The following is a 13,585-nucleotide window of genomic DNA, read 5'->3' as shown; positions in this document are numbered from 1 at the left end:
TTATCCTCAATTTTAGATCACCTGACTCACTAAGGTGAACTACTGTCTTTGATTTTGTCCGTCGTCGTCCTTTGTCTGTCTTAAACATTTGAACATTTTCAGCTTGTCCATCAGAACCACTGTACCAATTTTTGCATACGGAATTTCTGAGTAATGGGGAATGATTGCTACCACTAGACTGTGAGGAATGGGGCTAAAACCATCAATTTTGAAAATTAAATAGTTATTTTATAAAAACCCTTTTTCTCCTTGTCACCAAGCAATAAACTATTTGTATGACAGTATTGAGCATTAAGCCCTCTACTAAATATTGTGAAATTCATGATCCCAGGCTTCCGTCAAAGGTTCTGAAGTAGGAGTAGGGCTCATTGACTATATAGTAAAATTCAAAGTCAGGAGTACTGGTGTAAACACGGGGCTCTGTTGATGATATAGTAAAATACATTATAAAAATATTCTCCTCTATTTCTTGGTTTAATCAAACATTCTACATGCATGGTTAAGGTGGGCAAATGAGCATTTCACAAAATTGTGAAACTCGACTTCTTGGTAAAGATTTGTGGTTAATGGCATTAGGCTCTCTTGATATTACATGTGTATATAAAACTGCATTTATTTTATAAGATTCTCTGCTTCTCGGTTTTTAGCAAACAAACTAAATGCATGATAACGCTGGGCATGCTGGGTCAGGGTTTTTGGTGGGGTGTGTGGGGCTGGGAGCCCTGTTACAACGCACCCTGAAAAATTACGCACTTTGAAAAAAAATTTCAAAATGCGTTAAATCTGGAACCAAGTCGACGCACTTTGAAAAAATAAAATTTCTTTTCAAAGTGCGTTAATGTCGATCATATTAACGCACTTTGAAAAAATGTGTATGGCTTGGTCAATATTCTTGTAAATCTTGGTTATGATAAATAATTGAACCACTTCAGGGTGTAAAAGTGAGCAATTTTGATTTTTCCATACTTTGAAAATCCTTTTTCTGTGAAATGTTTTATTGTACTTATTTTTTTCCCAGTTTGCATGCATTCTATATGTAAACTAAAATTTATTGAAAGTTTTTATAGTCATACCAGTTATGCAAATACATATATTTTGGTGTAGCATAGGCATCTGTACCTGGGGGGGGGGGGGGGGGGTAGTCACACAAATGTTTTACAAAGATATACATAATTTAGGCATTGAAAATTGGGGGGATCCACTTTCAATTTGCTACCGATGACTATGTACAATGTATAAGAAAAAAAGGAGTTTGTCTGAGAGACCTTTTCCTTGTTCTGAATGAGGTTAAATGAGTACATGTAAATTAAAAAGTTTTTCGAAAGATATAATTCTTTCAAGTTGATCTCTCAATAACTAAAATCCATAAGTCTAGAATTTGTTTCATGCATATTTTTTTTTCAAAGTGCGTTAAGTGTTTCCATGGTAAAAAATGTTTATGTACACTCTTAACACACTTTGAAAAAAAAGGTCAAGGTGCGTTGAGTGTGTCCCAAATTTAACAACTTTGAATTTTTTTTTCAAAGTGCGTTGATTTTGTCCCAATTTTAAAGCAATTTGAAATTTTTTTCAAAGTGCGTAATTTTTTCAAAGTGCGTTGCCACAGAGCTCTGTTGATTGTATAGCAATATTGCATTAGTTCTTCGATAATCATCTAGTTTGCATTTTTAAATACACTTTTTTCTTAATTTTTTTACGATCAATCAAGTAATGCTGATTGTTTCCATTTTCTTTACACAATGTTTCTTTAACATAATTTGTAATTGTTGTTAATAGAATACTAGAATAAACTTGTGATTTTTCGTAATAAAATATTAGAATAACGTTTTTAAACATCAGTAGTTTGTTAGTTTTAAATGTTGAAAGAAATCATATAAAAGCATTTTTGATGTGTTACTCAGAGGGACAATTTTAAGATATTTGATAGAATAAGAATTATATTGCTTGTGTGTCTTTGAGATGAAGATCAACTTAAGGAGGGCGCAATGTGTCACTGAGGTTAGAGCTATAAGCACCATGAGCATCAGCCTTAATAACCAAGTGGTTAAATTACCTGTCTAGTAATGCAGAGGTTCTTGGTTTGATTCCTGGTCCAACCATTAATTTTCTCCCTTCCTGTTACTAGTGCAAGGAAACACAACAGAATTTTTTTCTTAATTATGATTTAAATAACAAGTTATCTTATACAATACATCTGGACATATTAACAATATGAGAATGCATATTCATGTACAAGTTTTTTTTTAATATCGATGAATATCATATGTATCATAGTAGCTTGTTTCCAAAAATCTAACACCAGTCTGAATAAATCAACAAAAAAATAAGGTTCTCCAAAAATTAAAAGCTTGCTCCAATAGTATGTCTAATGAGCATCAATATATTAAAAAAATTAAGCTTTAATTTTTTCTGTTTCCAAAATGTATTTTTCCCTGATTTATTTTGTGAAGAGAAATGAAAATAGACATAGTTAAAGTCACTTTTGACTTAGCATAGAATCAATAAAGTTAAAAAAAAACCCATTTATTTGTAATAATACAATAAAAATGTTCTTTATCAAATGTAATAATCCAAGACTACAATTATACATGACTATAAAATTCAAGTTTTGAATACCTATTAACTAAGGTTGAATTCAGAACCATCATAAACAAAGAAATGATGCATTTCTTTAGATCATGCAATATCTGTATCCCTGAATCTGTTAATACCACACAGAACCGACAACCTGTTCCTAACTAATTAATAAAATCACTGCTGTGAAGTCTCATTACAAATAACCATTGTGGAAGACATGTTTACACAGTCATTGAATCACATACAAGTTCATTAAGTTCTCATAAATGTCATATTCGAAGGTGCGGGCCATATTCAATATTGAGGAATAATAACAAATTCGGACACAATCCCATGAAAATGGGAATATCAATAAATTGATATTGAAGAATTCTAATTTTGATCACAAATGTTGAAAGATGCCCAATAATTTTGAAAACTCTAGAAATAGTGATTTTTGAGAATTGAATCATCAATATATGTATCTCACCATAACTACCACTGTTTATATCATACATCTGAAGTATATCAGTTTCTGTCATGTGACCTCGGACTCCAGGCTTGACGAACAGGCAGATTCTGTGTGGTTTACGAGGATCATGTGACCCTCAGGTCAGCTGACCACAAAGGTGGCTTATCGTCATAAAACTGTCCTACAAATGTTCTTGGTAAATCACCACTGGAATCAACTTCTTCCTCAGTTGCCCCTTTGGAAGCTTCTGTAAGAATATACATGTAAATCTTTTGTAAGAAATTTGCATAAAATACTGAAAATATATGTTATTTCCTATTTATGAATGATTTTACAAGGTGCCTAGCCTCTTGGCTTATCAATAATTATTTCAAATTCCAATCTCTCCCAACGAACCCTGACTCTACTTACTCCAGCATGCTAGAGGTTCACGGCGAGATTCTTTTGACTTGGTGCCGCTTAACAATAAGGAACACAGAGACATTAACCAAGGTTCTTACTTGTAGGAGTATGACTCTACTGTGCTATTTGAAAGTCTGAATTGTTTTTAATATATTCGATCAGTGCTTACTATCTGTTCTAGATATATTACTGTAGTCAGCGGCGACTCACACAAATTGTTCCAACGAAAATAGTTCCATCATTAATAAGTAGATACAACATAATTGTTCGTGATAAGAATAATGTTGTGTATGTCATACGTAAAAGAAACTGAAATTAATGTGAATTTTTCCTCCAAAGATCACTTTCCCCCCTAAATGCAAATAAAAAATGTTAATATTCCTACGCTCGCTCCCTCCTCAGCTTTTTTTAACATGTTTGATAACAGAGAATATCTAGGTCATTCTTCGGTTGATATTTTTTAACCGATGAATTGATTATATTATATCAACAACTGTAGTAAAATCATGTTAATTGTTCGTTAATCATCATATAGTTTCCTCTTAGAGACAAAAAATCATTCTATGTGTGTAATATATTAAATGACGGAATTTTCAATCCCTGGGCAGATTCCTGCATGTGTGTAGACAAAGTACACATAGGGAGAGTACCTATAAATTGTGTAACAAAACCCGAACTGGGCGGGGGATTTCTAAACTGACAATCGTTTAATTTTTATTAATCTGAATTTGTATGAATTCATGTGATCTAATTATGAAAAAAAGTTCGTAACTTCTCTGTTCGCGGGAGTCCGTTTGACAACTCCATCGCACGTGTGTAGACCAAGGCTAACTGGACTTGCGGACACAGGTATGTGTACTGTTTATTAGGAGACTGGGTGACCGCAATGCTACGGACTCACGAAATTTACACAAGTTCTATAACTAGACAGTGCAGTTTTATTTTCATAAAAGTCATTAAACACTTTTAAACACATTTTAAAATCTAAAAGTCGAATATCTTTGGATATGGGGTAACCCATATCTATTCTTGTATACAAATATTTTTGAAGATGAGGGGATACAAATCAGATACTTGGTTGGCAAAGATAGCAAAGTTAGTAATATTTTCAATATCCTGTATAAATCTGAAAATTTTCTTTGGTGAACTGAATATTTTGGACAATTTTGTACTACAAGGGTTGAACTGAAGGAAATTCCAGAGTTAGCATTTTCTTACCCACTGGTTTCTGAAGGAGACTTTCCAGATTTGTTTCATCACTGTATGGTTTTTCCAAAACCTTCAGCACTCGACGCACCTCTGAAAAATCTCCCTTTTCAGCTGCGTCTATTGCATTCTGGGCTATGTAGTTCCTGAGAATAAACCTGAAAACCAAGTACAGTGGACCTTCAGATATCTGGACGCCAGATATCCGGATGCTTCAGTATCCGGACGCTATTTCATCGGAACAGAATTTTAAAATGTTATTATGTCTTGTTTAACTGGTGATTCAGGTATCCGGACGCTTCACATATCCGGACAAATTGACTGGGAACCAAAGCGTCCGGATAAATGAGGCTCCACTGTAATAGTTATCAAGACTTGAGGCATTTTTGGAGGAGTATTTTTTGTCTAAGTGCTTTAAACCTCTGTAGAAACACAGTCTATTTATTCTCAATTTGAAAATACAAGGATCACATTAATAAACTCAAAGTACTTTAAAATACATGTATACTCAAAAAAAATTCTGACCTTGGGTTCGTAGAGTTCATGACCTCTTTTCTCTTCTGATTGGCTGCCTCTAAGTCAGTCACTCCCTCTGCTTCCTCCTTCAATCTGTCAGTATAGGTTTTAAACCAGCTTGTCCACAGGTCTGTATTCTCTTTCTTCTTATCCTCTTCTGTAATTTTCTGTGATAAAATAAAATGAGAGCTAAACAAATTTAAAATGATTATCTTATCTTAATTACTGTATACATGGTTATTTTCGCTCCATGTTATTTTCGTGCCCCGTTTTAAATTTCGCTCAGTCACAGTTCTGTTTAAGAATTTTTACTGTGTTCTTTTAATTTGACTCATTTTAAATTCGCCTACTTGTGACAAGGGCGAAAGGGGCAAAAAGTAAACGCGGGCGAAAATTTCCATGTATACAGTATATTTTCTTTTCATAGATAAAGCCGCTTTTTGTGTAATAAAAAGAGGTTTTATAATTAACATTTTGATTCAGATAAATCTATAGTGTGTATATATTTTCAAATGGATTTAAAGAGAATCTTTTGTATACCTCTAATTCCTTATATTTTTCAAGCCTTTCTATTTCTTGGGTAAAGGCAGAAAAACCTCTTCCTAGTGAAGGTGCAATTTGAGGATTTGATTCCATCAACATCAGAATCATCTGAAACTGCCTGAAAAAAACAAAAAGATACATAAACACATTTCTTTATAAATTTTTTAAATATTTCCCCCAATTTTTCTGTGCCTACCTTGGATTCATTCTTGGTCTATAATCTTTCTTCAGCTCCTCTACAGTTGAACACTGGGTAAGAATGTACTGAATAACCTCCTGTAATTTATCTTCAAAATCAGGAGAGCCAGGTAAAGGGAGGCGACTCAGACAGCGAAAGCAGTTAGTGAAATCAGCACCAGTCTTCCGCATTGTGTCCAGAAAAGTTCCCGTCAACTTCCTGTTTATGAAAATTTAAATCAATTATTAAATAAAATAATCAAGTGAATCCCAAACATATGGTGATTACTAATTAAAAAGAAATAAAAGCCTTACCCATCTTCTTCATCTGCTTTGTTGATCAACCCAAACTACAAGGGACCAATACAGTGATGTATAAGTAATATGTACTGTAGATCACTAAATTTTCGCGACACCTTATTTTTCGAGATAGTCATTGACTCTTTATTAGCGAGACATAATTTTCACGAATTGTTGTTTTTCCTCTATATAATCGTAAGAAATACTTTTAAATGTGAGAATGAAATTTTCGCGAGCTCATTGTCTCGCGTAATAACGCAAAAATTAAGTTCTTGCAAACAAAATGTGATTAACAGTACTTGTTTGCCACTGCGAGCTCTTAAAGCAATGCCTGTGCAGAGAGAAAATTTGGACTACTGCACATTCATTCGATAGAATTTTTTGATGCAGTATTTAGGACCCACCCACAATGCATCACTTGTTAAAGCTATGTTCTCGCGAGAATAGCAGCAAAAGTTCAATTAAAAGTAAACATGCCCTGATTTAATGGGTAAATATTGAAGATAAATAGTAAACTTTTTTCATTTACTTTCAGCACTGTTCAGGCTTCTTTTTTGGAAATGTAACTCACATATGACGTCAGAGTCTAGATGCACCAAATGTCACGTGCAGTTTGACGAGCCCGATCAAAATTATAACAAAATAAATATCTGCGCTCGCCATAACGGTTGCACCGTCAACATATTATAGCTTCAAGGAATTACTGTTGTATTGTATATAGTGTATGACATTTTTATACATGTAAAATCACCAAAAAAAAATGCTAATTACAAAAATTATCACTAATTTAAATTCAATGCCTTTTAAAACAGGACATAATTCATTTTAGACAACTTCTAAAAAGCTTAATTTTGAGACCTTTTTCCTCATTTTCTTTGTGTAGTAATCGCTATACTCTTCATCAAATATCTTAGTTTCTGGAATTGTCCTTGCTAAAGGTACTACTCCCTGAATAGCCTCTGCAAACTTCTTTAAATTCCACTTACAAATCTGGGGTTGTTTTATGTATGTGTATCTCCCACCATCATCTGTATTACAAACACCATATGGAAGAGGTTACCATTTGTCATACATACAGATCAAAATTTATAAACACAACCATTAAAATCCTTTTTTACTCTACAAAATTTCACTGTCAGTCCTGGTGTATACATGTATAGTGATGTGAATGTATACTTTATGTAGCTGAATTTGTGATTACTGTTAGTGTATGTGAACTTGCATTACCTGAGGCATTACAAATGAAATCTGGGTCATACTTGTCCATAAAACCAAAGGGACCATAATCAATGGTCACTCCCACAATACTCATATTGTCTGTGTTCAGAACTCTGCAGTTAAAAAAAATACTATTAACATATAAATGCCCCCAAAACAACATTTATATCCAATAATAATCATAAATAACTTTATTTAGGTTTAATAATTCAAAGTTTAAACAAATTTATCTAGGTTTCATAATTTACAGTTTTTTTACAGTAATTTTGCTGCCCTTTAAAAAATAACATTCTTTCAAAAACAAAGTCTTTAAATCTTGCATTATTGTGCACTTGCAACCAGGTAATAAATGTAATTGGTAAAATGACATTCTGAGGACAGGTGTCCTTACCCATGGCACCAGCCCACACTCTGCCAGTCTGCTACTAGTCTTGCAGTACGTCTTGTGAGTTCTTTGAAGAATTCTACATAAGCAGTTGTTTTGTCAGAGCTGTGAGCTTTCCATAACTAAGGAACAAATATTATTCATAAGGTTTACAGATATAATAATACAAGGGTACCTGTAAAGTGCGAAACGAAATAGAAACGAAACGAAACGAACTGAACCGAAACGAAACGAAATCTGCCGAAATGAAACGAAATCTACCGAAACGAAACGAAATCAAACCATTACCAAAAATACTGCCTTCCTGCAAATATTTGCTGCAAATCCGCAGCAAACATTGCTGCAAACTTGCAGCAGATATTGCTGCAAACTTGCAGCAGACATTGCTGCAAGCTTGAGGCAATGTAGCAAGAAAGCACAACAGTCTAAACAAAGCCTTTGGTGTTTGCAGCAACTTTGCGGCAAGTCTGCAGCAAGCTTGCAGCAAACATTTTACCATATGCAAATGAGGTTTGCTACAAGTCTGCAGCAAACACTGGATTTTCCAAATATTGGAAACCTTGCTGCAAGCTTGCGGCAAACATTGCTGCTAACTTGCAGCAAACAATTTCCTTATGGTTTTTTGCACATTCCTGTGTACAAGCAGCAAGTTCGCGGAAAGCCTTTGTCCTGACCTAAATCTGTTAACTTTAGAGAAAATCTACCACGTTTCTGAAATGATGCAATCTTATGCAGTTTTGAGAAGTTCTCTTTATGTTCCTAGACAATGTTTCCATACTCTTTTTAAATTTAAGTGCATGAAATAGCTTTTTGTTATATCAACAGAACATTAAGAAATTTAAATATAATTTCAATTGAACCGTGATTACAGTTACTTATTCATTTGAAAACATGTAACTGATTTGGGTCCATTAAATTAATACATTTAAGAAGTATGTATATGTGATTTTAAAATGAGGGCTGAAATTCATAATAAATAGATTTAGATCTGACCTAGCAGTTACATCAGTTACTCAGACCTGTTTTTAAGAAACATTTTTTCCATATCAAAAAAAAACAAAAAACAAAATCAGATCTTACCAATTAGATATCATGCATGCCAATGAAAACCTACATCCAGAGTTTTGCACTTTTAATCACTCAAAATGGTATATATTCCTTACAAAATACTGAAGCATGTACACCTTCTATTCAAACAATTCAAAATGGCCAGTTCTGTGTTAACCACAGTACAATCTGCATTTCATTGGCTGATTTGACTTGTTTACTGTTCTTGCGAACTTCCTACAAACATTCAAATCATGAAATGTTTCCTGCGAAATTGCTGCGAACATTAAATTGGTGTGTATGTTTCTTGCAATGTTCCTGCAAACATGCTGGGTTCCTGCAAATTTGCTGCAAGCTTGCAGCAATTGCTGCAATGTTTGCCACAAGATCGCAGCTAGCGGCAATCATCTGCCAACAAGAAATTTTTTTTCCTGCGAACAATTTTGTTTGCTGCAAGCTTGCAGCAGACTTGCTGCAGGCCTGCAGCAAACATATCAGTTTGGTAAGGGAAACGAAACGAAATCAAAACGTAACGAAACGAAATCTACCGAAACAAAACGAGACCTACCGAAACGAGATCAAAACGAAACCTAACGAAACAAAACATAACTTTCGGAATGTTTTTTCAAATCAAGGTATACAGGTATGCATTAAGTTATATATATAATGTGTAACTGTATATAGTTTATTTTTACTTCATATGAAATTTATATAGTTCAAGCACTTGTTTACACAGGCAATTGTTTCGTATAAGGGGTACCCTACTTGTTTGAATGATAACACCCAAAACCTCGGAATGGAATACTCGATAATCTCCGGTTTTATCCTGGCTGGGGTCAACAAATTAACCACCAGATTTAACTTAATTTTTTAGATATATCTTAGGCTGTCAACAATTATGTGATAAAGAAAAATATCATACATTTTAGTTTTAAAATTTAATCATTTTTGTATATCTTTATATGGAACTCTTCTTTTAAAGGAGGTCAAAATAGTCTGAAAATGGCCACTCCCAAACCCCTTTAAAGGCATTTGCAATACATGTACAACAGTACGGTAACTTGATTTCAACCCTTATATAAATGCGTTTTTACATATAACACATCAATTTTGATGAATATGTTGTATCTATATGAATAAGGGCTGAAAATAATAGTAAGTCAAAAAAATTAGAAAATATATCACATATTAAAATTATACCTGTATGCATAATGCTTGCACATATTTGCAGCTGGCAGCAGTTCATAATGTAAATACATGTACATCATTAGAGTAGGGAGCATAATTTATAGGTGTTTAGTTTTTATATAAACAAGTGCTTGAACTATATATATATAATTATATACCTTGAATTGAAAAAAAAAATGAAAGTTTTGTTTCGTTTCGGTAGATTTCGTTTTGATTTCGTTTCGTTTTGGTAGGTTTCATTTCGTTTCAGTTCGTTTCGTTTCAATTTCGTTTCGCACTTTACAGGTACCCAATAATATAATACTTAAATATTAATATACATAAAAAATTTAAGGGATATAAATGTAAACTTCTAGGTAAAAAATTATTTCAGATCTGTTGATATGTAAATTTGATGGCTAGTACTTGTTGCATTCATTTTGAATATTTTCAGAAAATTTTTTTAAACAAAAATTTCAACAACTTTCATTAAGTTGTAATCTGTTTTTATGAATCTATGGGACATAGGAAAGATGAAAACTGTCTATGGATACAGACCTGTTTACCCATATCGTCATCTCTCAGTATTTTTTATTAGATTTCTCCGTGAGATTTGGCATTTGCCAGTAAGATTTAACTTTCCATCAATTTTTCACATATTAAAAAAGAACAACTGCTTTTTTGATTACAAAAACTTGGTTTATCAACATGATCTTTGTCATTTTAAAATACCACAGCGTTTAGCAACCCGACATCACTTGATATGTGTTTGAAACCTTTCTCATTTTTAGCGTTTCAAAAGCGTGAAACAAAGACAGATCATAACAAAAACTAGCTGCTAAATTCCAAACGAATGTATTTCCGATTTCCATATTTTCATAATAAGAAAACATGAGACGTACTTTAAACTAAAAATCCATACAAAATACGGTGAAATCGTAAGAGTAAATAGGTCTATGGAGAAAAAATAAAGGGGCATATCTCTCACAGTCTTACCTCAGGATAAAATGTCTGGACCGTGTAGTCTAACATCTGGGTCAGGATATCGTTTCTCCCAACACTTGGCCCCTTCCTCCCTGTCTCTGAATCTGTTGGTTTGAAAATCTCAAATGACCCAAACCTAATAATATTAAAAAAAACTCATAAATGAAGAACTAAACCTTCATCATAAACTTCATCAAAAGATGTTATAAGAAAAAATCTACAACATCATTTAATTTAAAATTATTTTTCTTCATGTATTTGCATGATATTTATCATTGATGCAAACCACGGCAAAAATGTATGATCCTCGCCCAATCTGGTTGGAGAGATCTACTGTATACAGGGTTATTTTCGCCCCGTGTTATTTTCGCCCGTTTGCACTTGCGAACTATTTTGCCCCGTTTTAAATTCGCCCAGTCTTAGTTCTGTTTACGAAACTATGCTGTGTAATTTGAATTCGCACCGTATCAAATTCGCCCAATCAGGAAGAGGGCGAAAGGAGCGAAAATAAAACGGGGGCGAAAATTTCCCTGTATACAGTATTTATTATATGCAGACTCTGAACCATTGCTTGAGACCGTGGATTTTTTTTTTCAAAAACCATTCTCAGGAGTTTGGAAACACAGCTTATACATGTATGGATCAGTAAAATAAGCAGACCTGAGGAATGTAGGAGCGATTCTGAGCACTACTGAGCATCTCTCCTGTATTGGGTTTCCATCGTAAAATATATCCCTGATCACTCTGCTGTCTGACGTGACACAGGTTCCAGCTCTTGTTGTGGAAATTCCTAGGTGATGGATGGCCTAAAGAGGAATCATGCACATTAAAACTTTATGAACAGAGATTGCCAAATTATTTTATAAGACTCATTGACAAATACGTCATAATTGAACTAATAACCTGAACATATTTTTTTCCTCATACATGTAAAAGTATGCAGCTGTGAAGCATTTGAAGTAAACCACTGCACTGCATATTTTATACACACTCTTGAGGCAACAAAAATTACAGTGAGCTGTGTGCACACTGCACAGGAGTAATTCTAAATAAAATTATTAACATATCCCTGATTTTGAGTGACAGAATTACCTCACTACACAGGAACTCTCTGATAGTACTACGGAGTACCTTCCTGCCGTCAGCTGAACGAGAATATGGAGTCAGTCCTGAACCCTTAAACTGTATCTCCCATCTCTCTCCAGATTTGTTAACAATCTCACCAAGATACCTATAACACGTACAAAAAGAAAAAAATTCAGTAAACATAAAGTTCTTTAATCATGTAATGTTGACTGAAGATTATCATGTGTACATTTAACACAGAAAGGGAGAGAATGTGATGGACTTGGCCAGGATTGAAATCTCGGTCCCCTGAAAACATACATGTATAACAATTAAATGATCTATGTGGCTATTAATAAATCTGCTCATTTGCCACATATGCTACTGTCTCATTCTTGAATGATTCCACAGGGATTTTTATGATTCAATCCAAATAATATGGATCATATTCATATTCTATATTTGCATACATGGCTATCTATATCGATTTATATGCATTGTACACATTGTAGTTTTTGTACACATGTATCTAGAAACACATATCTTATCAAACAAACACAGATAATGTATCACTCACATTGCAGCTCCATCTCCAAGCTGTCCTGAGAAATACCCAAACTGGTGACCACAGTAGCAATGTGCAGCAGTATCACTGCCAGGCAACAGTTTGTTTCCACTGAAGAACTCTGCAAAGTCTTCCCTCTCTATTTGTGCAGAGTCCAGATCAATGAGTGACAATGCAGGGACTGATGCTGCCACCAACTGTGGGTTGGATACCGGTGTCGGTTTTACCTTCGAGAAGCACGCACCTGAAACTTGTCGAATATAGTTTTCCTTTTCTGGGTCGATGGGAAGGGACCGAAGAGCTAAATTGTCAAAATTTAGAGACTCTAAAGTTACAGATGTCATTCCTTCATGTATATGTAGATATCTAAGTACTGCAGTTCCTACTGTTAACAAAGATATCCGTCTTAGATTAACAAGACGGTGACTGAGTGTCCTAAATATTTTTATCATGTCATGTTTCGTAAAACGTAAATACAATCGGACTCGATATTTCGATTTGAAGAACATTCCGACCCCGATCTAAATTAAATTTACCAGACTGCACTTTTAAGATGATACTGCAGTCTAAATGCTTATAAAATTGCATTGATTAATATCTTCTTTGCTTTTGGAAAGTATTTTAATCTAAATTTACTCATCAAACGTCTTTGCACATTTTTATATCACGTGACCATACATGATAGTAGTGATGGTGGTCAAATTTGATGTGTAACGTTAGCTGTATGTGTAGGTGCACTGGAAAACGATATTGAATTAATTTTCATAGATCCTGGTGGTAAGGTCTAGTAAGGTAAGTACTTCTTAAGTTTTCAATTTTCCATGTTTGAGGCTTTTGATTACATATACAATCATGTATGATGTATTATCAATTTAATGACATTTGACTGTCTCATATTTAATGACATTAAGGGGGATGTATAAGCCATATTGGATCTAGTCTGGTGTAAAATAAGAAATACCAAGAATGCGCTTAATACTCT

General features: G+C 33.9%; 1 protein-coding gene across 1 annotated transcript; it reads right to left on the bottom strand.

The window, feature by feature from the left end:
* Positions 1-2,142: 2,142 nt before the first annotated feature.
* LOC134267459 (protein adenylyltransferase SelO, mitochondrial-like) lies at positions 2,143-13,080 on the bottom strand. Its single transcript, XM_062749666.1, has 13 exons — positions 12,616-13,080; positions 12,066-12,204; positions 11,634-11,779; positions 10,986-11,109; positions 7,782-7,897; positions 7,400-7,503; positions 7,031-7,200; positions 6,188-6,222; positions 5,892-6,092; positions 5,693-5,813; positions 5,162-5,319; positions 4,649-4,794; positions 2,143-3,275 (listed from the first exon to the last, which is right to left on the bottom strand). The coding sequence occupies exons 1-13, from the start codon at positions 13,053-13,055 to the stop codon at positions 3,154-3,156; spliced, it is 2,022 nt and encodes a 673-aa protein (XP_062605650.1). The 5' UTR covers positions 13,056-13,080; the 3' UTR covers positions 2,143-3,153.
* Between the last annotated feature and the right edge of the window lie 505 nt (positions 13,081-13,585).

The sequence above is a fragment of the Saccostrea cucullata genome, unplaced genomic scaffold (assembly GCF_032062105.1).
Source record: "Saccostrea cucullata isolate Sc308-1 unplaced genomic scaffold, CSIRO_AGI_Scuc_v1 ctg10150, whole genome shotgun sequence".
NCBI lineage: Eukaryota > Metazoa > Mollusca > Bivalvia > Ostreida > Ostreidae > Saccostrea > Saccostrea cuccullata.
This window is presented reverse-complemented; position numbering and strand designations above follow the sequence as displayed.

Excerpts from the sequence above, each read along its gene's own strand:
- LOC134267459 (XM_062749666.1), bottom strand. The coding sequence starts at position 13,055 with ATGATAAAAATATTTAGGACACTCAGTCACCGTCTTGTTAATCTAAGA. Across the intron at positions 11,780-12,065 it reads GAGAGTTCCTGTGTAGTGAG|GCCATCCATCACCTAGGAAT; the intron begins GTAATTCTGTCA and ends ATTCCTCTTTAG. Across the intron at positions 7,201-7,399 it reads TTTCATTTGTAATGCCTCAG|ATGATGGTGGGAGATACACA; the intron begins GTAATGCAAGTT and ends TTTGTAATACAG.